Source organism: Halichoerus grypus, chromosome 14 (assembly GCF_964656455.1).
Source record: "Halichoerus grypus chromosome 14, mHalGry1.hap1.1, whole genome shotgun sequence".
Lineage (NCBI taxonomy): Eukaryota > Metazoa > Chordata > Mammalia > Carnivora > Phocidae > Halichoerus > Halichoerus grypus.
In genome coordinates, this window is record NC_135725.1 from 92,623,509 (window position 1) to 92,649,415 (window position 25,907).

The 25,907-nt window shown below is 67.7% G+C and overlaps 1 protein-coding gene across 3 annotated transcripts in view; it reads left to right on the plus strand.

Annotated features, from left to right (window-relative positions):
* The window catches only part of GPSM1 (G protein signaling modulator 1), a 28,725-nt gene extending 4,807 nt beyond the window's left edge, over window positions 1–23,918 (plus strand). For 2 of the 3 annotated variants that reach the window (XM_078062017.1, XM_078062016.1), the window contains exons 2-14: window positions 3,798–4,019; window positions 4,561–4,696; window positions 5,239–5,381; window positions 5,930–6,053; window positions 6,238–6,353; window positions 7,049–7,204; window positions 7,998–8,106; window positions 9,218–9,341; window positions 15,147–15,217; window positions 15,995–16,171; window positions 20,561–20,717; window positions 21,153–21,361; window positions 22,326–23,918. In XM_078062017.1, the coding sequence (XP_077918143.1) occupies window positions 3,799–4,019; window positions 4,561–4,696; window positions 5,239–5,381; window positions 5,930–6,053; window positions 6,238–6,353; window positions 7,049–7,204; window positions 7,998–8,106; window positions 9,218–9,341; window positions 15,147–15,217; window positions 15,995–16,171; window positions 20,561–20,717; window positions 21,153–21,361; window positions 22,326–22,532 (1,950 nt within the window). In that variant the 5' untranslated portion in view covers window position 3,798 and the 3' untranslated portion in view covers window positions 22,533–23,918. The remainder of the gene's footprint in view (window positions 1–3,797; window positions 4,020–4,560; window positions 4,697–5,238; window positions 5,382–5,929; window positions 6,054–6,237; window positions 6,354–7,048; window positions 7,205–7,997; window positions 8,107–9,217; window positions 9,342–15,146; window positions 15,218–15,994; window positions 16,172–20,560; window positions 20,718–21,152; window positions 21,362–22,325) is intronic. The other variant, XM_078062018.1, reaches the window with a different exon arrangement.
* The last annotated feature ends 1,989 nt before the right edge of the window (window positions 23,919–25,907 follow it).

Here is a 25,907-nt window from a genome sequence, read left to right on the forward strand (position 1 = left end):
GGTGGAGGACTATAGGTCGACAATGAAGCATCCATTTAGCCTGGATGACAAATCCCAGGTGGGGAGGCTAACCCTCCCAGGGTAAGGGTGGTGAGGCTGCCAGGGAGCTGAGACCACAGCCCTGGGGGCCCTGCGAACTCTGGCCAGCCCAGCCCAGAGCTCCAGGGGGTCTTGTGCCCTGAGAGTGGAGCTCTTGTGGCCCATGGGGTGGATAGGCCCCAGGCAGCCCTGCTGGGCGGATGTGTGGCTAGTGGGCAGGAAGGCCAGCTCCACAAACTGGCCCTGGAGTTGGTAGCCCAGGGCGGCTGCAGACCGGTCCATCCCTGGTGTACGTGGGCGCATGCCAGGTGACAGGTCTGCAGAGCTGCTGTCAGGGGACAGAAGCTCCAGAATCTTCTTCACTGAGCAGGGAAGTGGGCCTGGCCAGGCTGGGTACGTCTCAGGAAAGACAAGAGAGGGTAACCTGCCCTTCAGGCGGGCCCTGGGAGGCAGAGCAGGGGCCTGGGGTTGATCTGAGGGTGCAGGGTTTGGGGGTCCAGTTTGTTAATAGGAGCCAGATAATAAGGAGGTGACCCAGGCCCGCCCTATACCTCTCAGCTGAGCTGTCCTGAGGGGTAAGACAGGGGGCATTGGCCGAAGCCTCTGGGCAGGGAGGAAAGTACTCGGTCTGGACACTCTGGAGAGCAGGCAGCCTGGGACCAGATCCCCCCACCTCTGTCCTCACCTGCCTGGCCCCTCCCGAGACTCAGCCCTGCCAGACCCCTGCCCCCAGCGTGGGCAGGGCCTCCAGGGCTGATGCTGGCCTGAGATCCTGTATCTGGGATGGCCTTTGCCCTGGGCCTCCCATCCTCCCTCTTGTTCTCGGGTTCCTCCATCTGCTCCAACTCCAGGTAGGTCCGGGGTCAGAGGGAACCCCAGAACTGCACCCCCTTCCTCTTCCCAGGTCCAGAGCTGCACAGCCTTGGGGCCCTCTGCCACCCAGTGCCCGTTGCTGAGCTGGGCAAGTGGCCTGGCAGAGAGAGTCTCCCCCACCCCGACCCCCCCCAGGCCCTGCCCTCCCTGCTGACGATGCTGATCCCCGGCTCTGAGCTGCCCTGATCCCTTGATCCACCTCAGTCCCCGGGAGGCCCTGCACAGCCTGCCCAAGGACCTGGCGTCTCTTGGAGCCTAGGACACCAGAGCCTTTGGCCCACCACGCTGGGGTGGGCAGAGGCAGGGGAACCACGAGGCCGGTGCCTCCCCGGGACCAGCAGCCAAGGCGGGGCGGGTGTTGGCGGGCCAGGAGGGAGGCCTGGAGCCCCGCCATGCCGGCCGCCTCCACAGAGGGCCAGCCTGTGGCCCTGAGCTTGGCGGAGAAGGCCGTGTGCAAGGTGGTGTACGGCGCGCCCCGGCCCCGCCCCCTGCTGCTGCCCGTGGGCCTGGAGCTGTGGCTCTACGTGCAGAAGATGCGTAACCTGCAGAGGAAGAGGTGCGGTGGGCACCCGGGCAGCTGGGAGCTGACCGGGGCGGGGGGCTGGAGGTCAAGGTGCGTGGGAGGCTCTCGGGTTCAGTAGAGGGGTGGGGCTCCCGGGCCGGACACCCTGCCTGCGGCCTCTCCAGGGGGTGTCCTCACGTTCCTGGGGCCTGGGTTAGACCCGCCCGTCTGTGACTCAGCATGGCTGCGCCGGACACCCCCTCAGTGGACCCCCCAGCCCCTTCCCACACCAGAATCCTCCTTCGCCGTGGGGTCTCGGCGGGAACACGGGGTCGGAGGCGGCCGCTCCCCAGTCGAACCTGTCAGAGCCAGCAGGGCGAGCTCGGCTCCGGATGCGGCAGCATCACAGACCCCAGCCCCCGGTCCTGCCAAGTCACCTGGGAGGAGAGGTCGGTCCCCCGCGTCAGCGCCCAGCTGGGCAAGGACAAGCAGGCCTTGATTAAGGAGGCCCATGCGTGGCAGTGACCACGGGGGTGGGCTGCTGGGGCGCTCCCGCAGCGTGGCATCTGGATGGCCCTTCCCAGAGGGTGGTGGGCAGGAGGCCCGAGGCTCTGGCCCCCGGCTCTCGGAGAGGCCCCCCGAGCTCTGCTCAATTCTGGAGCAGGCAGGCAGGCCGGTGCCGGGTCCCAGAGCCCACCCCTCCCTGGAGGAGCGACCCCGATGCTGGGGAGTCGAGGCTGGGCAAGGTGGGGGGCTTCCCCAGCAGAGAGCTCTGAGCCCGTGGGGTGTCGGGCGCTGGGCTCAGCGTCTCGGGGCTCTGGCTGCACCCCTGCCTGTTTGGTGTGTGGTGTTGGAAAGGCTTAAAGTGCCCGTTTTCTTGACAATGCAGGGGTGAAGTGGGCAGGGCACTGTGGTTTGTATCAAGGGGGTGTTTGGTTAAATGGTTGAGAAGCCCTGCCGTAGACAGGTTTGTTTGTTTGTTTGTATGTTTGTTTGTTGAGGGGAGATGTGCGTTCCCCCCTGTAACTGCCGATCCCTTCACCCCAAGGGGTGGGTGCCTTGGGGCACGAGGGCCGTTTGGTGTGGACGTTTTCACTTTCCTGTAGGCTTTCCGTGGACCCCAGTAATCGGGGTTGGCCCTCGGCCATGCAGAACGTGCCCCCCACTTTTCCAGGGCTGCGTGTAGGGTCAACTGCCAGGGTGCCCTCCAGCTTGGGACCCCACTCTCCCACCCTAGGGCAGGGCAACAGCCTTGAGCCTGGAACCCGTAGGACCAGCTGGAAGAGGGCGGAGGAGAAGACCGAGGCTCTGAGTGGTGATGTGGCCTGCCCAGAACCCCACAGCAGGGAGGGCCAGAACCAGGGCCAGCCTGATTGAATGACCCCCACACACGAGGCCCCCCTGACAGCCATGTGCTCGGGGCAGCTTGTCCAAGGCCCAGGGACCCTGGGGTCGCCAGTGAGCAAGGCCCAGGCTAGCAGCTGGGGGGCCCGGACCCCACCTCAGGGGGCAAGCAGGGCCCAAGGGTAAGGGGCTGCTTCTTTGATGCCCCTGGCCCAAAGGTCGGGGCAGGAGGGGCTGGTGAGCCTCCGGTGAGGGCACTGGTGGTCACGTGGGGCCCTGGGCCCTTGGAGCTGGGCTGGGTTCATGGCCGGGGACCTGGAGCAGTTTCCCGGGAGTCGGGGTCATCCTGGGACGTGGTCCTGTCTCGTCCTCCCGCGGTAGTGCCATGGGGGTGGGGGCTGCTGCTTGTCAGGGGGCCAGCTGAGCGCTCCTCAGCTCTCAGGGCTGGCTGACCCTTGGCTCGGACGCAGCCATGCCTCCCCCAAGAATGGGAGGCGAGGACAGAGGATGCCTGAGCCCGCAGTCCCCCATGGAGACCTTGGAGGGCGGGGGCGCACTCTAGGATGAGGGAGGGGTCAGGTCCTGCCCCTCTGGCCTTGGCCAGCTCTCCGAACCTCTCTGAGCCTCGGTTGTCCTTGGTGAGGCTCAGGGCCCGCGGCTGCTCTGGAGGAAGGACGTGGCACCGGGCCCAGGGGTGGCCCTGACCCAGGCGCCTGAGATTTCTCGGCAGGCTGTGTTTGGAGCTTGGCCACCGTGGCCTGAGGGTCTTGCTGTGGTCACAGGCTCACACCTTGGCCGGGGGCTCCTGAGCCCTGGTAGCGCAGGGCGGGCGGTGAGGTTTGGGCATAGGTGAAGCACACAGGTGCTGGCATGGGCACACCAGCGGGCCCGGCACCTGCGTCTGGGCACTGTGTGCGCAGGCGTGGCGTGGGTCACCGCCGTCCCAGGGCCTCGTGGGCCTCGTGACGACGGGGTGGGGAGCATGCGTCCCTGCGTGACTGCATGAGGGGCAAGCTGTGACTTTTCTCCCCTCGCCCAGGATGGAGGCCTCGTGCCTGGAGCTCGCCCTGGAGGGGGAGCGTCTCTGCAAGGCCGGGGACTTCAAGGCGGGCGCGGCCTTCTTTGAGGCCGCGGTGCAGGTGGGCACCGAGGACCTGAAGACGCTGAGTGCCATCTACAGCCAACTGGGCAATGCCTACTTCTACCTGAAGGAGTACGCCCGGGCGCTGGAGTACCACCGACACGACCTGCTGCTGGCCCGGTGAGCGTGGCCGCCCTGCCTCAGCGAGCTCAGCTCCACGGGACCCGAGCGGGTGCCGCGGGCCTGGGAGAAGGGCTGTGGTCCGTCTGGCTGCCTGTGTGTGGGCGTGGCTGTGGCCCGCTCTCCCGAGTGTGTCCGCGCGCGTGGGCCTGCCTGAGAGGGAGTGCAGCTTCTTGGGGCTCCCACCAGCCGTGCCCACAGGCCCTTCCCCGGCCGGCGAGCCCCAGACCGTGTCCTCAGCACCTGGGCAACTTGTTGAAACTTATTCACACGGCCGGGTCCCCCCTTCTCCCCGGCTCTCCCTGTCTCCATCCGGGCGCCTGCCCAAACCCGGAGAGCTGCAGGCTGGGCCCCGCAGAGAAGTGACCCCAGCTGGGCTCCCTGCCCCGGGGGCTGCCTGAGGGGGCCCTGCCCACCAGCCACAGGACCCCTGCCCAGCCTTGCCCCAGTCAGCCCAGGGCTGGTCCTGCCAGGCCAACCCCACCCTTGCCCGGGCTCCCTGCTGGGCGCAGCGTCCCGCTCACTGCTCCCTGCCCTCCAGGACCATCGGTGACCGCATGGGGGAGGCCAAGGCCAGCGGGAACCTGGGCAACACGCTCAAGGTCCTGGGCCGCTTTGACGAGGCTGTCGTCTGCTGCCAACGGCACCTGGACATCGCCCAGGAGCAGGGGGACAAGGTCGGTCAGCGGCTCCCTGGGGGGCGGGTGCCCCCGACCTGTGGCCCCATGCTGCCCCCGTGGGAGGAAGATGGGAGGATGGCCCGCCCCGGCTGCCCAAGCTAGAGTCCCTAGCCCCCATCTTCCGTGTCAGCCCTTCCTCTTACCGACCGCCCCGCGCTGGGCTCCAGAGGGACACCGGGTGGCGTGGCAGCCAGGGATGGAGCAGCTGTGGGCCCAGGCCTGTGCGGACACTTGACTGTCCTGCTCTGTGACCTCCCCCCGTGACAGGATGACTCGCCCCAAGTCACAGCTCAGGGGGGCCAGGCCCGGCTGGGAGCCCCTTCCTCCCCGCCCGGGCGGCAGAGACGAGAGGGTGCCCGCGCCAGGCGTGGTCGCACCTCCCCTGCTGAGTCAGTCACTCGGGGTGTCCTCGGAGAGCGGCCGTCACCTGCGAGCTCCCCCCTCTGGGTCCTTGCCTCGGGGGCCGCAGGGACCAGGGCCAGTGAGCTCCTCGGGGGCCAGGTCTGCAGAGGGTCCCCCAACCTCGGTGCCACCCCCAGGTCGGGGAGGCGAGGGCGCTGTACAACATCGGCAACGTGTACCACGCCAAGGGCAAGCAGCTGTCGTGGACCGCCACACAGGACCCCGGGCACCTGCCGCCCGACGTCCGGGAGCCACTGCGCAGAGCCTCCGAGTTCTATGAGTGAGTGGGGCGGGCAGGGGTGCCAGAGAGCCAGCGGGCCACGGTGTGTCCACGCTTTCCGTAGCGCTTCCTGAGCCCCTGCTGCCGGCCGCGGGGTGGGGCAGCTGCCCCAGGCACAGAGCGCCCACATCTGGGCCCATCAGCTCTCCGCAGACCCCCCGTATGGCGACAGCGGGTCAGCTCTCCTTCCCCACCCCCGACCTGCACCTGCCCTCAGCGTCTGGTGGGGTCCACCAAGCCCCCGGCGTCCCCCACACATCAGTCATCCACAGCAGCGTGGGGAAGCCGGCGTGGCGCTAGAAAACATTGGGCTGCAAGAAGGCCCCGGACGTCGGGCCGAGCGTCTGTTTGTGGGAGCCTCCTGGGGCAGGCGAGCCCCTGATGAGCCTCGGAGCGCACACGGCACCCGCTGGGGCACGCTTCTGGGAGGAGCCGAGCGGAGGCCGCCGGCTCGTCACCCTCTAGCCTGGGTGGGTGGGTGGTGGGTCACGGGGCCCCTGCTTCCCGCGCACTGAGAGGGACACGGCTCAGACAGATGCGACCCCCAGGAGGAACCTGTCCCTGGTGAAGGAGCTGGGCGACCGGGCGGCCCAGGGCAGGGCCTATGGCAACCTGGGCAACACCCACTACCTGCTGGGGAGCTTCATGGAGGCCACAGCCTTCCACAAGGAGGTGAGTGCGCCGCGGGGCTCCCCAGCCGCCTTGCTTGGTCTGCGCTTGGTGCGGGGTCCCGGGCTGCCCTCTCCGCGCATGCAGACATTGGGCTGGCCGCCCTGGGCGGGGAGGCTGCGTCTGCCATCCGCCTGGGTTCCCGGGGCTGCTCTGTGACCACCAGGCCTCCGGTCTGTGTCCTCAGCGCCTGGCCATTGCTAAGGAATTTGGAGACAAGGCGGCCGAGAGGAGGGCCTACAGCAACCTGGGGAACGCCCACATCTTCCTGGGGCGCTTTGACGTGGCCGCCGAGTACTACAAGTAGGCAGGCCTGCCCGCCCGCCCCCACCCGCCCAGCCCAGCCCAGCCCGGGGGAGGGGGGCCACCTGGGCACCAGCCTAAGGTCGGAGGTGAGCCTGACCTCCCAGCCTCCCCAGGGGCCAGGTGGGGGGGGTTCTGGGCCACCCCAGAAGGGCAGACTGACAAAGCCCATGTCCTGGGGCTGCCAGGGACAAGAAGAACTACCATGCCCTTCACTCGGTAAGTGCCGGCAGAAGCCGCCCTGTGCCGGGGACACAGCGGCCTTGGCCGAGGGCCTCCCAGGGCCAGCTGTTGGGGGAACCCCAGGGCTGTCTTTGCTCTCCACGATGGCTCTGGGATGCCGGTATAATCGCTCTTGTACGGACTCAGAGGGTAAAGACCACGTGGGCTCCTGGGCGTCCCTGGCTTGTGCTGGGATGCTCTGTGAGCCGTCTGCGTCCTGGCCTGAGTCGCAGAGACTGGGTCACCAGCCCCGGGTCCTGTGCTGAGCCCTGACATCCTGAGTCAGGACCCCGAGCTGGGGTGTGCTGTCCCCCGGTCCTCTGTGGAGATGCCCGTGGGACCCTGGGGCTGAGGTCACTGAGCAGGTGGACTGCATCCCCATCGCCCACTGTCCACCCCTCAGATGTGGGCCCCCAGAAAAGGGGGTGCTGGAAACCCTCCTCCTTGGGGCTGACCCTCTGCCCTCTCCGCAGGAAGACACTGCAGCTGTCCCGGCAGCTCAAGGACCAGGCGGTGGAGGCCCAGGCCTGCTACAGCCTGGGTAACACGTACACGCTGCTGCAGGACTATGAGCGCGCGGCCGAGTACCACCTGCGCCACCTGCTCATTGCCCAGGAGCTGGCCGACAGGTGCGCGGCGGGGACATGGGGACACGGGGGGCCAGGCCTGGCCCCGGGGGCTCCAGACGGTCCTTGTGGCCTGAGCAAGGCCCCGCCCTGCCGCTGACCACCGAGCGCCTCTGTGCAGGGCGGCCCGCCTGGCCTCAGCCTCCCTCCGCTGCGGGGCCGCACTGTCCACTAAGTGGGACCAGGAGAGACCGGGTGGGCGCTGGGCCGGCCGCTTGTGACGACCCTGGGGCGGGCTGGCTGGGGGTCGGGCCCACGTCACCCGGTCCGTGGCCCCTTGAGCAGCCCTGTGTCTCCCCAACACATGGCCACACACAGAGGTGTGGGGTGGGCAGCGGCCGGGGCAGGGCCCTCGGAGCCGCGGGCCGTGCACCTCTCACGGGGTGCGGGGCGGAGAGGGCCGCCCTGTCGGGAGGCTCGAAGTGGCCAGCCCTTTTGCTCTCGTGGGTGACGACGCTTTGGAACCAGATGGTGACGGCCGTGGATCATTGAGTGCGCCGAGCCCCTGGGCCTGCACTTGAGTGGTTACATTTACATTTACATTTTGTGATTTTTTCACCTTAATTAAAAGATTAATGACCCGAGGGTCATTATGACCTGACCCCAAGGGTGGAGGGAGCCACGGGGGCAGGGGAGGGGGGAGCCTCACGGCCGGTAGGGGGCGAGCGAGGCCCCGCCAGGAACTCCAGGCCCGCCCACCGCGCTCCTGTCAGGATGGGCCCGACCACCTGGAGGCTGGTGGGCAGGCTGGCGGGCCGCGGGCTGCACATGTGAACCCAGTTTCCCGCCCTGGCAGAGTGGGCGAGGGCCGGGCGTGCTGGAGTTTGGGGAACGCCTACGTGTCCATGGGGAGCCCGGCACAGGCCCTGACTTTCGCCAAGAAGCACCTGGAGATCTCCCAGGAGGTGAGCCCGGCCTGCCCTGCGGCCAGTCCCCAGGCACTGCCCAGCCCAGCTGAGACCAGGCCAGGTGGCTCGGTGCCCTCTGGCTCCTCCCTGGATGCTCCTCCATCCCTTCTAGGCTGTGTGCGCTGGGTGTGCCTTCAGAGGCCCGGTGGCGGCTTATCTGCTGGAGCCAGGGGGTGAGGGGAGGGGAGCAGGGGCCTGTTTTCCACCCGTAAAGCGTCAGCGTTCCCTGTGCGCGGGCCCACGACCAGGTCCTGTGTCCCCGATGGAACCAGGCCAGGCCAAGGTGGAAATGACCCGCCACAGGCAGCCCAGGAGCACAAAGGCATGGCTGCCCCTGGGCTCTCCCCCTGGGACCCCCCAGCTGGACACCTTCCTGGGGATGATAGGGTCTTCGAGGGTCGGTCCACCCAGGACCCTCCTACCATGGTCAGGTTGTCCCGGGTGGCCTCCAGCTTCCCAGTTCCTAGCCTGCCCCCTTCTGACCTCAGTCCCATCCTCCTTGGCCCCACTGATGTCACGTCCCCCCAGCAGACGCCCAGTACCCTCCCAGACCCACCATAGCCCCGTGCCTGTTGTGGGCAAGACCCATAGGAGCCCAGGTGGTGGGGCAACAGGGAGGCTTGTGTCAGGAGAGCCCCCCAGCCGGGCCGGCCCCCACAGCCCCCTGAGCAGAGGTGGGGGCACGCCAGGGGCCCCAGGGCTCCATTCGAGGTTGGGCCGTGGCCTCCCACTATTCGGCTTGTTCTTGGGCGGTGCCCTCACTCCTCTGCAGCAGGGTCCTCCTGTTGAGCCGCTGCTCTGAGCTGGGGGCCTGGACGGGGCCGGAGGGGTGCATGGGAGGCTCCAGGGACTGAGAAAGGTGGAGTCTGGGGCAGGCCACCTGCCTTTGGGAGTGGCACAGGGCTGGCTGCCTGAGGCCCCGGGCATTCCTGGGGTGTGAGGGGGGCTACCTGGGGCCCATGTGGCCACCCTTACCCAGGGACAAACACCCAGACTCCATCCCTGAGGCACAGTGAGGCCCGGTTCCCTTGGAGGCCCAGGGCTCAGGACCAGTCTGCTGGAGCCTCCCAGCCCACCTGCCCACTAACCTGGCCCTGCTTGGCTGTAGATCGGGGACCGCAATGGGGAGCTCACGGCCCGCATGAACGTGGCGCAGCTGCAGCTGGTGCTGGGCCGGCTGACCAGCCCCGCGGCCACAGAGAAGCCGGACCTGGCTGGTTACGAGGCCCAAGGTGAGCTCTCGGGCTGGGTGGGCAGGGGTGTGGCAGGAGGGCCGCCTGGGGTGCATGGGGTGCAGGCTCGTGCTTGGGCTTCTGGGTGCAGTTCACCGGGAGGTGGACTCTGCCCCCAAGCAGGAGAATGTCGGACAGAGCTGCCCAGTAAGGGTGGTCCGTCCCTGGGGGTGTCTGCCTCGGCACCGCTGCTCGGCCCTGCTCCGGAGCGCCCAGTGGGGGTGGGAGGTGACCGGGTGTCCAGGGTGCTCAGGGCACCGATGGAGGGGCCCTGTTTCCCCGGGGTCAAGTCAGGAGTCAGGAGATTGGAAAGCATGGGGAGAAAAGCGTTCAGGGGCAGAGACGGTGTGGACAAAGGCGTGGCCTGAACGTGAGGCCTTCAGGTCTGTGCTTCCCGGTCTCTGGGGCAGTGAGGGCCTGTCGTCACCCTGAGCCCCGCTGGTTTATCACCTGGTGACACCATGGCCAACAAGGAGGACGAGGACAGGGCGCTCACTGCTCCCGTCTCGGTGCTCCACATGCTCTGGGCTGAGGGCTGGGCCGGGGGACCGGAGGGGGAGGCCGCATCAGCCAAGAGGCGGAGAGCCGTGCCCGGGGTGCTAAGCAGGGGTGCTGGAGTTTGGGGAACGCCTCACGAGTGTGAGGCCCGGGATGAGCCAAGGCAGCTCTAATGACCTCATTCGCGGGCTGCCGGTCGCCCCAGACGGGTCCACATTGTTGGGCACACGGGCACGCGGGCACAGAATGTTGCTTGCAAAGCCAATGGATAAGAAGTATGGGGTCCAGGGAGGGGGGCCACCCTGAGCTGGCTTCCCAGGTGGCTGTAGATGGGTGTGGGGCAGGCTCCGAGCAGGGAGCTAGCTGCCCCCTCCCCGCCTGCACGGACCCCAACCTGTGGTTCTTGAGTTTTGGGGGAGTCGCCCCAATCCCCTCGTGGCTGTGTTCCCGGGGGTGCCTGCCCTGCCCCAGCCTCCAGAGCTTCAGGCCTGCTGAGGAGGAGGCCGGGGAAGAGGCTCCAGGTTGTGGTGGAGGGGCTGCAGGGTTTCCCTGCCTAATGCTGGGGGTTTCTAAGCTTGGCCTATCCCGGGAAATGGGGGGCACGTGTCGCTCCCACTCGGGGTGAGGACAGGAGTGAAGGTGCAAAGCCCTCTGGGACCCCCAGTCACCCTATTTTGGGGTGCTGTGGCTGAAGGGGGTGGGGTGGAGGAGGGCTCCCCCTTCGCCCCCCCACCCTGCCCCAAGATGTATCAGACGGTGCCGACCCTTTGGGTGGGGTTTTTCTGAGGGTGGGCAGCTCTGCTTGGAGCCCCTGGCCCTGCGAGGCCCCCTCTGAGGAAGCCAGCAGCGAGTGGGGGCAAGGCTGGGCCGGGCTTCTGGAAAGGCTCCCCCGGGGGCGCAGCCAGCCCCAGGTTCTCCTGCCATTTTCCCTTTTCTGAGCTGGGGAAAGGCGGGGCACGTCACGGGTGAACGGCTGGGCTGTGCTGGGAACAAGGCAGCTTCTGTCCTCCCCAGGCCGGCTCTGCTGCCCTGCCCCGTGCCCAGACCTTTCCCAGCCAGGGCCCCCGGAAGCCCCCTCCCCGCCAGGCTGCCGCCGCTGCACGGGCCATTCTCCAGAGCGGCCCGCTCAGGCCATGGAGGCAGGTGTGCGGGCCCTGGGCCGCGCTGGGGGCCTTGAGGCCCTGCAGTGCTGCTGCTGCGGGCGGGCGGGCTCCCTGAGTCTGGGCAGCCCTGGAGGAGACCCCCGCTCAGGTGAGCCTGGCAGGGGCAGGGCCTTGTGGCGGGGGCACCACAGGGCTCCTGCAGGGGCAGGTTCTGTGCATGCGCACGGAGCATGGGTGGTGGCCTGGCCCGGATTCCAGAACTGACCCTTTGGGGTAGGGATGGGGCACTTGTGTGTGTACAGCCTGTCAGTTTGTGGGGGGCGCTGAAGGGGGCCAGGGGAGCACCCGGGCGGGGCCGCGGTGGGCGGGGCGTAGCTGGCTAGCCAGAGGCCAGGACCCAGGGGCTTTTCTTCCCTGTCCTGATAAAAACAAGAGCCCTTTATGCAGCTGGAGGACCCAGAGCCTGGCGCTGGCTGTGGCTCAGTTTGTGGGTTAACCTCACCAGCCTTGCAGCCCCCATCCCAACAGAGACCCCAGAACGAGTCTGGGTGGACGTGGGCCCCTCCCGCCGCTGCTGCCTGGGTCTGGGTCAGTCCCCTGAGGTCTCCTGCTGTGCCATGCCCCTGCCCTCTCTGGTGAGGGCCCAGGGTGGATGGGTTTGTCAGATGGAGATCCCACTGCACCCACCCGGGACGCGGAAGCATGATCAGTTCATAAGAGGCTGGAGCCAGCCCTGAGCCCTGGGGAGCTGGGCCTGGCTCTCTTCTGTCCCACAGGGTATGGGCCGTCCATGGACACTGTGCTTGGCCACCATGGCGGGTTGGGATGTACAGTGAATGTCTGAGCCACAATTTCGGCTGCAGGCTCTAGCTCTGGCTCCGCCCAATCCTGGCTAGCTGACCCGGTGATTTGACCCAGCTGTGCCCCATGGTCCTGTCCTGGGAACTGGGCCCACTGGTTGTCCTGAGGATAGTGCCTGGCAGGGATGAGGGCACTCCCTGGGGAGGGCTGAAGATGTGGACGCCTCCCTGTCCCTCTGCGCACTCAGCACGCGGCCTGCGGCCCGCTTGCAGGCCAGGCCCTGTGACACACAGCTGAAGACAGGCCGCCGGGGGTCCTAGCTGTCCTCATGTCTGTCCCTTCTCTGGCTGCTCCTGGCTCGACCTGCCGGAGCTTGCCAAGTGGGCCTGACCTCTCATGTCCTGACCCGGGCTCTGCCCCTCCAGGCCCTGTGACTGTGGCTGGCGGTCTCTTTTCTTGAGCCCCGGAACCCAGAGTCTTGGGAGGGCAGCGGGCATGACGGTGCCTGGAGAGCCACAGACAGGGCCCCGCGTAATGAACAGGAAACTGCCTGCTCATCATCAGGGGGTGAGACCGGCCCAGGCGGCCAGAGGCGACGAGTGTGTGGCAAACAGTAGTGAACAGATAACACGCTACAGGTGTTTGGGAAGAAGGAACAGCCGTGAGGCTGGGTGTGAGTGTGCGTGGGCCATGTGGGGCCGCCGTCTCCGTCAGCTCGGGCTGCGGAACGGAACACCGCAGAACAGGCGGCTTAAAAATACGGATATTTACTTCCGATGCTTCTGGAGGCTGGAGGTGTGAGAGCGGGGAGCCAGCGGGGTGGGGTCTGGGGTTGGAGGAAGCTCTGTGGTGTTTTCTTATAGGGGCACCCACCCCAACACAGGGGCCACCCTCATGACCTCGGCTCAACCCTGATCACCTCTCAAGGCCCCGCTTCCTAATGTCATCACGTTGCGGTTTGGGTCTTCAACGTGGAATGTGGGGGACACAAACATTTGGTCCATAGCAGTGACATCTGAGCAAAGACTTGGAAGGGGAGGAGGGAGTGAGCCTGAACTTAAATGGAGGACAGCCGTGCAAAGGTCCTGGGGCCTAGGTAAGCCTGGCTGGGAGGAGCAATGGGGGGGGGCTCCTGTCCTGTGTAAGCCCCTCCCATGCCAAGGGGCCCCTGCAGGGTGGACAGAGGAAGATCTAACTCAGGCCCTGCGGGCATCTTTCTGGCCCGCCCCAGCACGGACAGGGGGCAAAGAGAGCAGCAAGATGAGGAGGGGTCAGATTCTGGGTCTGTTTTGAAGGTGGAGCTGCTGGGATTTGGGAAGAGATTGAAGGCAGGAAGCTGGGGGACACAGCCAAGCAGTTAGAAAGCGGGGTTGCCCGCCTAAGTGGGACAAGCTGCACATGGGAGGGGCACATCGCGAGCCTGATAGGGCAGAAATGATGACGAGGGTGCTGGTCAGACTCGGGCAGGAGTGGGGTGGTGCTCAGGGAAGTTTCCAGACCTTGCCCTCGGGGGTGGGAAGGACGGGCGGTGCGCCAGCGTTGCTCTGGGCTGAATGCCCCAGTGAGGGCAGCCCACGCTCCAGACAGAGGGTGCCTTTAGCCAGGCTCAGAGGGCCATGAGGGGACCCGCCCTGGAGCCGGACACAAGCTGGGTCTCAGAGGGGCATTTCAGCCTCCACCGCGGCCGGGGCCTGACTGTCCAGCCAGGCGGGGCCCAGCAGATAAGCTGGGGACATCGAATCAGGCCCCCGGCTATCAGGGAGCAGCCAAGGAAGGGGCCATCAGCCGGCCCTTGGCAGGAGATGGAACCGGCTTGTTGCTGGCTGTGGTGAGTAAGGGGCCACGCACAGCGGCCTGCCCGTCCTGACAGGGCCACTCGGCTGTCCCGGAACTGAGGTGCTCCTCCGTCACCGCCACAGCCGGGCGCCGCCCCCAGGCACCAGTCGGTGTGGGACGGATCCTACTGTCCCTTCAGAGCTGCCCATCTGCTGGGGTGGGCGGTCCGCCCTGTCCAGTCCGGGGTGGATAGATGGTGTTCCGGTGGGTGCCCTTATGAGGAAACAAGCAGAGGGGACCCCCCGCTCTGGGCCTGCTCCAGCTCGTTCGGCCGCACAACACGGGGCCAGGCTGCGTGCCCAGAGACGGTACTCCCTGGCTTGGCACCTGGGCAATGCCTGCTGGCCAGAGGCTGTGTGCAGGGGGCAGGGGCAGGCTTGGCACTGACCACAGCAGCCGAAGGGATGGGGGAGGGGCGGCGACAGCCCCAGATCCTGGGCCCAGGGAGCCACTGGCCGCCGTCTCCTGGTCAGGCTGCTGCAGCCGTCCCCTCCCTGAGCTCCCGGGACAGCCGCCACCGATGCCCTCCTCCGAGGATCACCGCTTTTCCACCCAAGGCCTCTAGAGAGTGGGGAACAGGGTGTGGCTTCCTCAGAACCCGGAAGCCAGGACAGGGAGAAGGGCTGGACACCTGCCCCGCTCGTAGGAAGCCCTAGGCATTTGGTTTGCGCTGGTCTGAATGACGCCCTGAACCGGCCCCTCTCCCTCTGGGGGCCGTGTCTCGGGCAGCGGGTGTGGGCCCAGGCTGGGGTCGGGGTGCCGTGCTGAGGGCTCGCTGCCGCTCTCTGCCATGGGTGTCACACGTGGAGCCCAGCGCCGTGCTGGGGTGGCCACGGGGGGCCAGCGTTCCTCGCCATGCAGCCCCCAACACGTCAGGCCCTGTAAGATGCTTCCCACGCGTTCCCTCTGCATTGCCGGCGACAGGCCCGCGGCCCGGTCTGACCAGTCACTGAGCTTGAGGGAGGGTAGTGGGTCCAGGGTCCGGGGCTGCCAGGACAGGACCCCCGGAGCATCCGCGCACACCAGAGGCCTCGCTCGCTCTACCTGCTGCGCTTCCTCACCTGGCACAGCCCCACCCTTGCGCAAGGGCCCCTGGTGCCCCCAGTGGGTGTGCCGCTGGAGGGGCGCTCGGCAGTGGGGGGACGGGGCTGTCCACGTGCGTGTTGGTTGAGGGGTGAACGGAGTGCCGCGGATCAGGGTCTGAGGCCCCATCTGCACGGAGGTGGGAAGGGCATTCCAGGAGAGGACTGCACGGAGGCCGGCGGGGAGGCCCCAGGCACGGGCGGGAGCTCAGACACTGGGCCTGTGGGGAGTACCAAGGCCAGACCCCGCCCAGGCCCTAGAGGGTCTGCCCCATCTCCACGCCTGACTGCTTGTCCGGTCAGGGGGTACAAGGCCATGCGGACGCTGCGTCCGCCTCCATCGGGGACCGTGAGATGGGAAGTTCCCCTGCCAGCCCCCGGAGTGCAGGCTGACAGCCCGACCCTTCCCAGAGAGCCCTGGCCTGGGCCAGCCCACCACTCGGCCAGGGGTCAGTGCCAGGCTGACCGGGCCTGCTGTCTTCCAGGTGCCAGGCCCAAGAGGACACAGAGGCTGAGTGCAGAGACCTGGGGCCTGCTGAGGCTCCCCCTGGAGCGGGTGAGTGGGGCTCAGGGCGGGCAGCTGGGGCCCCTGGGGCCGGAGGGGCAGCCACCTGCCGTTAGAAGCGGAGCGCGGCAGCGGGTTCCTGAGGCGGGCGCAGCGCTGGCCGAGCTGCCCCCACCCACCCCAGCTCTTGTCTGTACCCATCCCCGCCACGGGAGACCAACGTGCCCTCTGCAGCCTGAGACGCTGGACCAGCCATCGGCCCCCAGAGAGGCCCCCACAAGGCCCTGTCCCCTCCCACTTCATCCCAGGGTCCCACCGGCTGTGTCCTTACACAGCGCAGAACCCCCAAGCCCTACCCAGCCACAGTCCCCAGTGTCCTGTCTGCTCCCTGCGCACTCAGACTCTGCCCCGGGGGAGCAGCTAGGCCTCGGCAAACCCCCAGCCGACTGGAAGCTGGGCAGGGTAGGGCTCCGGGCCCACTCTCGACCTACCAGAGGTGGGAGCTGTGTAGCCCTGGGGGAGTGAGCTAACCTCTCTGAGCCTCTGGGTCCTCCAGTGGGGCTGGGTTCGGTCGGGGGTTCTGTTGGGGAACAAGGCTCGGGGCTGCCGTGGTCACTTGTTGCTCAGCGTGGGGCCAGCCGTCTAGCCCCCAGCCCCTCCAGCACCCTGCCCTGCCTCTCCTCCCCCAGGCCCTCACCTCCTCCTGCCCCGACCCGAGTGCCGAGGTGTGTGTCTGTCGACAGGGCCCTGCATCCGCCAGCCCCCCTTAGGGTCCTGCGCCGGGGAGCTGACAGCCACGCCCATGCCTGGCCTTCCTCCCCTCCCCAGGAGCAGAATGGAGACAGCCACCAGGTGGGGGAGTGGCGGGGGCCGGGCAGGGACGTGCTCCCTCTCCCCATGAGGAGCAGGAAGTACCAGGAGGGGCTGGAGGCTGCCGAGAGGCCCCGAGAGGGCAGCCACTCCCCGCTGGACAGCGCGGACGTCCGGGTGCAGGTGCCTCGCACGGTAGGCGACTTCTCGGGTGCCATCCTGTGCAGCAGCCCTGGGCCGGGCCGGGCCCCCCACCCCCCGGGCCTGAGCGCAGGGCATTCGGTGCAGAGACAGCGTGCCACCAGCTGCGTCCGGCCTCGGCAAGGCCCAGGCCACGGAGACACTGGACCGGAGGCCTCGCCGATGGGGCTCTGTAGCACAGACGCGGGCCCGGCCGCAGCCCTGTCCGGGTACACGGCATTCAGAGGTGGATGGACGGCCGGGGAGCTGGGGGGGATGGGCTGGGGGTCCGCTTCAGACCGGTGGGGCAGAGCGATGGGGGCCTCCGGCTCCTGGCAGGTGTCCCCCTGTGGAAGCCGGCCAGGGTTTGGGAGGCCCAGCCGAGCCCAGGTTCAGAGGTCAGCCTAGAATCCCCCTTCCCCCCATGCAGAACACCTGCGTCCAAATCTCTGGGAATTAGTCTAAAAACAGTTTCCTCTGAGGGCTTAATGAGCACCTTCCCAGCCTTTGAGGGGCGTGGGCGCCGTGCTGGGTATTCTTAGCCCCAGATGTCGCTGTGCACCCATCTTTCCCACGAGCCTGGGAGGGCCTCTGCCAACCCCGTTTGGCCCCGGCACGGCCCTCCAGCCTGCCAGTCAGGGTCAGTGCCCGTGGAGTGAGATGACGAGAGGCCGCAGGAGAGAGGGGCTACTGCCCACACTGTGTGTTTGGGGCCCCCAGCCCTCAGTGCAGCGGCCTTGCCACCATCACACGGGGCTTTGGGGTCTGAGAAGGTGTGGCTGGGTGAGGTCGAGAGCCCCGGGAGCTCCTCCTGGGGCAGGACATGGGGAGCGGGGCTGGACCCGCCCCAAAGGTCGGGGTCCACCCAGAAAGCGCCTGGTAGGGGAGGGTCCCAAACGCCAGGGAGCCACAGCAGGCTTTGGAACAGGAAGCCCTTTTCCACGTGGTAACCTGGCCCTAGCCGCCTCGGCGGGGTGGGGGGTGCCTTCTGCCAAACGCGAATAGTAGCCAGTGCTCAGGCTTGCCACGCGTCATGCTTTTACAGCAGCCCCAAGAGGGGAAACTGAGGCACAGGGCAGTGAAGAAGGTGGCCTGAGGGCACCCAGCTAGGAACGGTGGAGCTGGGGTTCCAAGGCCAGGGTCAGCTCCTGGAGCCCCAGCTCTGCCCCTCGGAGATGTAGCAGGGCTCCGGGCCAGGGGGCGCCTTTGGAGGAAATTCCTACGGCAGAGTGCCAAGGCTGGCCACAGCTGGAGGCCTGAACCCCAGTGGCAGGCTGGTCCCCCCGCCCCGAAGACACCCAGCTCCCCGCTGTCAGAACTGCGGGCCGGCCCTCCTCCCAGGGCTCTGAGCTCCCTGTAGGAGCGGGACCGAGAGGGCCCTGGGGGCTCCACATCCCCGTCCTGTCCTCGCCTCCTGCCGAGGCTCCCAGCCAGTTCCCCCGACGCCCCAGGGTCGGCCCCCACTGGGCCCCCCGCCAGCCTGAGGAGGGTTGTCCTGGGGGCCGGCCAGAGGCCGAGGCTCCACAGACCGCCCAGTGCAGGGAGGGACCCCGTGGCGAGTGGCAGGGGTGGGGAGGGCGCTGTGGGTGGTGGTGGCCCCTGGGGCCGCTGCGTGGGGAGTGGCCGCACGGCCCGTGCCCGTGGGAGAGGCCAGCATCCTTCCAGCTCCTCGGGGGCCTGCGACGGCCCCGGCCTCGGGAGTCAGGGCTGAAGAAAGAGGCCGCTTCTCCTGGGCTGACCCCGCTTTGGAAGGAAGCCAGGCCCCTGTCAGCAGGAACAGTGCTCCCCAGACAGGTTCCATCGCCCTCGGCCCTCTGGCCCGACCGCCCGTGGGCTGGAGCAGGAGCCCTCGCGCTGGAAATAGTCTCCGAGTGTTTACAGAGCCTGTGCGTGCGCCCGCCGGAGCGAGGGAGTGCTGTGGGGGGCCGGGGTGGGGATAGGCCCCCCCCCCGGGGCCTATTTAAGCCCTGAGCCGACAGGGACAGCACAGACGCCACACGGCCGGGCTGGGGATACTGAGTAGTGCACAGCGCCCGGCCCCTGCTGCTGGATCCAGCGTGAGTGTGGGGCCCCGGGCACGGGGAGGCTCGGGGAGCGCTCGGGCCGTGTGAAGCTGGACGGGGCAGGGGTGGGGCGGAGTGGGGCTGTCGGGTGGGCTCCAGCACCTCTGCACCAGCCCAGCTGTCTCCCCCAGGCAGGCAGGGGTGCGAGGAGTTGGCGAGACCCAGGGCTGGAAGTCCTGCGGGCCAGAAGGAGCCAGAGTCAGGGGCAAAGGAGAGGCTGGGACCCAGGGTGGCAGCCTACACGAGGGGAGCAGGGCCTCACCCTGCACACCTGTGGCCTCAGCCCCACATCCCCCCCAAACGAGGGAAGCCCCAGGCCTTCACCGGTGGCCCAGACAGCTCTGCTCTGGGGCCCTCTCTGCCCCACCCCAGCTACAGGGGTGACGAGGCCAGGAGAAGCTTCTGGGCAAACAGCACCTACTTCAGCTCCTTGAGCCCCGAGCGCAGCCCAGGGGAGGTGGGAGGAGTGCTGGGTGCCCATGTGTCCAGAGAAGAGGGGCCCCAGGGCTACACCCTTTCCAGGAGGGGCCTGGCTCCATTCACCTGGCCCGCAGTCCACCTGGGGTCCCCTGCAGTGGGTGGTGCTGTGCTTACCCCCACCCCTGGCTGAGCCTGGGGCCCCAAGTGACCAGTGAACAGCCCTTGACCTTCTGGGGAGGCACCTGCGCAGCCCCCACCAGGGCAGGGCTGATGCTCGGCCCTGACCACCCCACCAAGTGCAGCCTCCACCCCCCCACCCCTGCCAGGGCCCCTCTGCACTCAGCACCAGCTTTCAGTTCGCTCCGGGCTCTGCAGGACAGCAGAGCCCTGAGTTGGGGGGATCTTGAACTACCCCAGCCTTGGCTCTGGGCCTGCCCTGGGGGGACAGGGGTGGGGTCTCTGTCCTCCGAACTGCCAGCTGCTGGCCCAGCTCATGCACGGGCTGTGTCGGGACCACCCACTCAGCTGCCCCTCCCTGGGTCACTCTTGGCCTTCAGGGACCGTGCCACCCTGGGGGCCCAGGCTGGGCCTGTCTGGGGGTTCCCCAGCCTGCCCCTTGCTTCCTTGTGGCCTTGGAGGTGTGCGGGCTCCCTCGCCCCAGTATCCACCTCTGCAGTGGGCTGGTAAGGGGTCGTCAGGAGATCTGGGACCCAGCCAGCTGAGAGGTGGACAGGCCAGGGCTGGGCAGGGGGCACTGGCGTCAGAGGGGAGGTGAAGGTGGCCTCTGGAAGCTGCCCCATCCACCAGTCAGCCCTCAGGGCCCTGGACCAGACGTGGTGAGGCTGGTGGGGGGACCAGCCCTGGCCCTGCCCTCCAGCCTCCCCTCCTATGGATGTGTAAACTGAGGCCCAGATAGGGAGTGTGTTTGCCAGTTGGGACTCAGCCAGGTCCAGTGGCCTGGTCTCCCACTTCCCATTCCCCCCTCCCTCTGAGAACCACCGTCCCCTCCCTGGTCCCATCAGTGGGGTTTGCCTAGACCTAGCAGGTGGCCCCTGGGTCAGCCCTCCCCACCACCCAGGCTGCACTCTGATGACATCTCCCAGAGTCTCTGTGCTCCCAGTGTGTCCAGGCTCTGCCCCCCCAGCCACCCAGAGCAGACCCTAGGCACCTCAGCCAGCATGCAGAGGGAGAGGCTGGGGGATGTTAGCACCTTCTCTTTAGCCTGAACACCCCACACCCAGGGTCCTGGCCGCCACACATCTGTCCTCTGGGCCTGCCCATGGGTCTAGCACCCAAACCCCAGAAGGGGTGGGACTGGGGTGGAACACAGGAGCCCTCACCTCCCCCAGCCGTGGCTCCTTGCCTTTGGTGATATGACCTGACTTTGCTGGCCCCGGATCCACCACCACTGCTGCCAGGGCCCTGGCACAGACCACTGTAATATGTAAAACGGCAGCAGGGCTTCCTGCCTACCCAGGGTCTAGTCACACACTCACTACTGGTTGATTTGTCCATTTGGCAGACACCGGTGAGTGCTGTGCTGGGTGCCTGGGCCCCAGAGGGGCGGGCACAGGTGGAGCTCGTGGCAGGGGCTGACACAAGCATGTGACAGAGTCCCACGGGGCGGGGGCTGGGGGGCGTGGGGCACAGGGACGCTGCTGGGAAGCGGTGGTGACCGGGCTGGGCGGGGAGCGCTCCAGGAGGGCAAGGAGGGGTTGGGTGGCAGGGTGTGGGAGGACAATGGAGGCCTGGACAGGGCTGATGCCGGGAGAAGGATGGGCAGGTGGGGCGAGGGTCCTGACCTTATCCCCGGCTGAGCAGCTCCCTCAGTGGCGTCCAGGGGTCTGAGGGCCTGGTGACCAGAGCCGGGCCACTGTGGCTGGGCCAGAGCCAATGCTGACTGCCGCTGCCCCCCCCCCAGAGCATCCCTCGGGCCCCATCCTCCGACGAAGAGTGCTTCTTTGACCTGCTGAGCAAGTTCCAGAGCAGCCGAATGGACGACCAGCGCTGCCCCCTGGAGGAGGGCCAGCCCGGGGCCGCCGAGGCCACAGCTGCCCCCACCCCGGAGGAGAGGGTCGGTGAGTGTCCCCCGTGCAGCTCCTCTTGTCCTTGCCACGCTCCCTCCCGCCCTCCCCCACGGTGCCCCTGGAGCCCTTGTTCCTGGGGGCGGGGCACACCAGCTGCAGAAGTGCCCCTTGTCACCGCCTCGTCCCCCGCCTCGCCCAAAGCTACATCCTGGGAAGCATGTCATCATCCCCGCCCCCCGAACACACCACGTCAGGGCGCATGGCGGGCTCTGAGCAGGCGTGGGAAGCCAGGCCTTCCTCCCGTCACTGAGGAGTCCCCGGGGGAGGGTGTGGGGCCTGCGACAGGGACAACCCAGGGCAGCTGGGGTCTGGGGCCAGCAGAGACACCCCTGGGACCCCCATGCCCCGGGGGAGCGTGGAGGGCGGGGCTGGGCTCCGGCTGACCTGGCCCGCGGGGGGCCCCCTCCCTCGACCTTGCCCCCACAGCCCAGCCCTCGCTGACGGCCTCCCCGCAGACCGAGGAGCTCTTGGACCTCATTGCCAGCTCCCAGGGCCGCCGGCTGGACGACCAGCGGGCCAGCGTGGGCAGCCTGCCTGGGCTGCGCGTCACCCACAGCAACCTGGGCCGTCTGCGCGGGGACGGGGACCCACAGGAGCCGGGGGACGAGTTCTTCAACATGCTCATCAAGTGCCAGGTGGGCCTGCGGCTGGGGAGGCTGGGGGTGCTCACCGCCCCCCACCCCTGCCCCGAAGTGGCCCGGGGCCCCTTTGCCCTCGTGGCTGGTGGAGGCTCCTGACGCCCGTGGCGGGCTCTGGCCCGTCCATCTCAGGCTGGCTCTGCTGGTGTCACCGGGTGCCCTCGGTGCTCAGACCTGAGGCCCCTTCCTGGGCCCCCCCTCCTGAAAGCCCTCCTCATCGGGCAGGAGCTCCAGCTGGGGGGCGCCGCCATGGCGGGGTCCGGCCCCCTGCGCCCCCAGGCAGGGCAAAACGGCAGAGGGGTTTCAGGGACCTCATGAAAGGCTGCAGGAAAGACCATGGCCTGGCTCACATGGGACGGTGCAGTTTCCAGATGTGACCTTCATTCCCACAGAGCAGAGGAAAGCGCGGCCCCGGGCGAGTCCGAAAATCCTCAAAACCAGCCCCTGCAGAGAACCCCCGAGCCCCTGGCCCATATGCCCGCACGCTCCAGCAGCTGCACCGGCTCCCAGCCCTTCTGCTCCAGACCCTGCACAGAAGCCCAAAGGCCCCCTCGGCCCCCTCGGCCCCGCCCTGGCTCCCTGGCCTGATGGCCTGATGGGGGGCCCCAGGGAGCTCCGCGCCTTGGGCTCAGGGAGCTGCGGCCCCCAGTCCTGCCCCCGGACATCCCTGTCAGGTGGTGTTGGGCGCAGTACGGAAGGCCGGCCAGCAGCCCCGTGCCCCGGCCTGCTCACCCCGTGCCTAGCGGTTACTCAGCCCTCCCTCCCCCCCGGGGTGGCCTGGGCAGAGGCTCCCAGCACTGCCCGCGGAGCTGATTTTACGGGTAGATGCAGGGAGAGCCGCTCGCTGGCCAGCAGCCCCTGCCTGGGCGTTGTCCCTGAGACCACTGGGCCCACGTCCTAGGCCGGCCCTCCAAGGCGGGGGAGGCCCAAGCTGCCAACCCACGTGTCTGTGTCCGCCCAGTCCTCCAGGATCGATGACCAGCGCTGCCCACCTCCTGACGTGCTGCCCCGCGGCCCCACCATGCCTGACGAGGACTTCTTCAGCCTCATCCAGAGGGTGCAGGCCAAACGGATGGATGAGCAGCGGGTGGACCTCGCCGGGAGCCCCGAGCAGGAGGCGGGCGGGAGCCCCGAGCCCCGGCAGCCGTGCCAGTCTGGTGCCAGCTAAGATCCTGCAGCCACAGCCAGGCTGGCCCCACCCCTACTCCTGGCCTCGGGGCCGGGGGGCGCGCCGTCCTCTGTGATGCCCACGGCCCCGCGAGAAGCCCATTCCTCTGGAGGCCATGGCTGACTGCAGGCCCTCTGGCCCTTCCCACTGTGGCAGATGCGGGGCACACAGCCCCCACGCTGTCCCCCTCCCAGGGTGGCAGGCTCAGGCTGGGGCTGCCCCGGGCGGGCGGGCATGCCTCTGTCCCGGACCAGCTCCCCGGCGGGACACGGCTTTCTGCAGGCCTGCCCAGCCCGGCCTTCTCCCTGCCCCGTCCCTGCCCCAGGTCCAGCCTGCAGCTTGTTGGTTCCAGACCCTCCATGGCCTCTCCCTGCCCCGCCCAGCTCCATCCCTCCATCCTGCCCGGCAAATGTGAAAACTGCTGCCTCCCTTAAGCCCCCAAAGGCCGCTCTGAAGCCTTTGCTGTGCGGCCTGCCAGCGACATGGACGTTTCTGTCCTCCCAGAGGGGGTCCCAGGGATGACAGAGCAGACGCGCTTGCCCCAGTCCTGGCCTCTTGTGCCCCCCGCCCCTGCCTCCTCTGGGCTGGAGAGGGAGGAAGCCTGTGTCAGAAAGCCTGGAGCCTGATGAGGCAGTTCATGCAGGCCAGGTGCCCCCACGCACGGTCGCTGGGCCCTGGCTCTCGGCCCCCAGCCCCAGCTGGCGCCCAGTCCTGAGCGGGTGGGGATGAGCCGGGACACCCCTCAACTCCAAGCCCCAAAGCCCAGGGACAGAACAGGCCTGGTCTGGAACGCCAGCTGGCAGCCAGGTCCGCACCCTGACCACACCAGGGCCGGGGCGGCCGGCAGAAGCTGGGGGGTTCAGCTCGGCTCAACCCTGGGCCCCAGGTGAGCACCCAGCCCTCAGCTGGGAAGATGACATCACTGCCTTCTCCTGTGGGGAGGGTCCAGCCCCCACACATCGTCAGCCCACGGGATTGGGCAGGACACTGCCTTGGCTCGCCCCCAGCCCTCTAGCGAGCCCCCGGCCCCACGCCACGACCCCACAGCCCCCGGGGCATGAGGGGCACCTCCTCCTGAGGTGGTGCCCCTGGGCTCCTCGGTCTTTCTCCAAGGCTCTCCAAGCGAGGGGAGGCGGCCGGACCCCCACCCCGCAGTTCAGCCTGGGGGCCCCAGGCCCGCTGCGACCATGCTCTGAAGGGTGTGGGTGGGAGCCCGGGGGCGGGGTCAGAGGCCAGAACAGAGGCTTCTCCTGGGCCGCCCCACATACTTGAATGTACATGCATATTTATTGCTCATGCATGTTTGCCATGCTGTCAGTGGGTCCTTTCCAACCCAAGAGGTACATTTTTTTCTTTTTCCCAAAAAAATAAAGTCTGCCAAGTGAATGCTGTCTGTGTCAGAATTAGTGCTAAGGATGAGGGGATGTTGGTCTTCTGGGGGGGCCCCAGGTGACTGACCTTATCTGGGTAAGCAAGCCCACACCGTGCAAAGGGCCTGGAGCCACCACCTCTCCAAGCCCCCCGCGATGGCACCAGCCAGCCACTTGGCGACAGGTCGGTTCTGTTGTTTTCTGCCCTGGGAGTGGCAGTCTGTCCCAACCGGACAAAGTCACATATTGTCCAGGCGCGCACTTGCCTTTCCAGGCCTGAGTCCTCACGGGCTGCAGACCTGTGGCCCACCTGCCCGGGACCTGCTCGGGGCCCCGGAGCAAGGGAGGCGTAGAGCGCCCACGACCTCACAGCCCTGGCACCACCGGCCGACGAGTGCAATGGAGCCGTCTGCGAAGAGGGGGAGCAACCCCCAAGCAGACACCCCAACCCCACAGCTGCTCTGTGGCACCGGGTCCCCAGGAGGACAGCTGCTCTGTGGCACCGGGTCCCCAGGAGGACAGCTGCTCTGTGGCACCGGGTCCCCAGGAGGACAGCTGCTCTGTGGCACTGGGTCCCCAGGAGGACAGATCTGTGGCACTGGGTCCCCAGGAGGACAGCTGCTCTGTGGCACCGGGTCCCCAGGAGAACAGCTGCTCTGTGGCACTGGGTCCCCAGGAGGACAGATCTGTGGCACCGGGTCCCCAGGAGGACAGCTGCTCTGTGGCACCGGGTCCCCAGGAGGACAGCTGCTCTGTGGCACTGGGTCCCCAGGAGGACAGATCTGTGGCACTGGGTCCCCAGGAGGACAGCTGCTCTGTGGCACCGGGTCCCCAGGAGAACAGCTGCTCTGTGGCACCGGGTCCCCAGGAGGACAGCTGCTCTGTGGCACTGCCCCCCAGGAGGACAGATCTGTGGCACCGGGTCCCCAGGAGGACAGCGCTCTGTGGCACTGCCCCCCAGGAGGACAGATCTGTGGCACCGGGTCCCCAGGAGGACGGACGCGGGGCCCGGGAAGCAGGCGAGGCAGGGGTGCCTCACTCACCTCACCTGTGGTGACCCGCTCGGCCCGGAGCACCCACCTGACCGCAGGAGGCTGCACAGCACGGCGGGAGTGGGGGGTCGGGAGACCCCCGAGGTGAGGGTGGCGTGGGGAGGGCGAAAGCTGGTCAGAAGGGAGGTCTGCAGGTAGGGGCCGCAGTCAGGACACGCCCACACAGGGAGGCACCCCCAGGGGCCCCGGGGGCTGTCACTAGAGCCCCCAACCCAACAGTTCTCGGCGCTCTGGGAATCCTGGCACTCTGAGAAGGCTCGGCAGGCAAGTACCACAGGTGCCACGTTGCCTCTCTGTGGCTCCAGGAGCTGTGGTTTCCCTGGGAAGCAATGGTGTGAACCATCTCAGTGGCTCTGGGACTAGGAGCCCCCCTTGTTGGCTGGTACCTGTCCATGGGGTGCATCCATGGGCGAATCTTTCACTATCGCTAGGCACTAACCCCAAGAGGGGCAACCTCACCAGGGTCAGCGGGGCCTGGACGTCAAGCATCAGAACAGGAAATAGAAATATGGTCTCTACCCGTGTCCACAACCCGGGCCTCAGTTTCCCCATCTGTGAAGGGCGGGATTGGCCCGGGCCGCCCTCCTCTGTCCGGGTCTGCACTGTCAGGGGGACCCAGGGGGACCTGGGGACAGTGAGGCAGTCAGGCACCGGGGCTGGCTCAGCCTCCAGGCCGACAGTCTCCGCAAACGACACGGGAGGCTCTGAGGGGGAATAATAGGCGGTTGTTAGCCAGGGGAAAGACGGGGTAATCGAGTCAGAGCACCCAGTGCCAGCGCCCTGGAGAACAACGGCAGAGCCCGGGGCGCGGACGCAGGGCAGCAGTCAGCTCGGATCCTGCCAGGAGCTGTGAGACCGTGGCTGGTGATTAATAGTGAAGGTCACACTTCTGCAAATACACGCACTCCCATAAACACAGGAACATCCTGAGCAAGCCGTCAAACAAGGCTGGG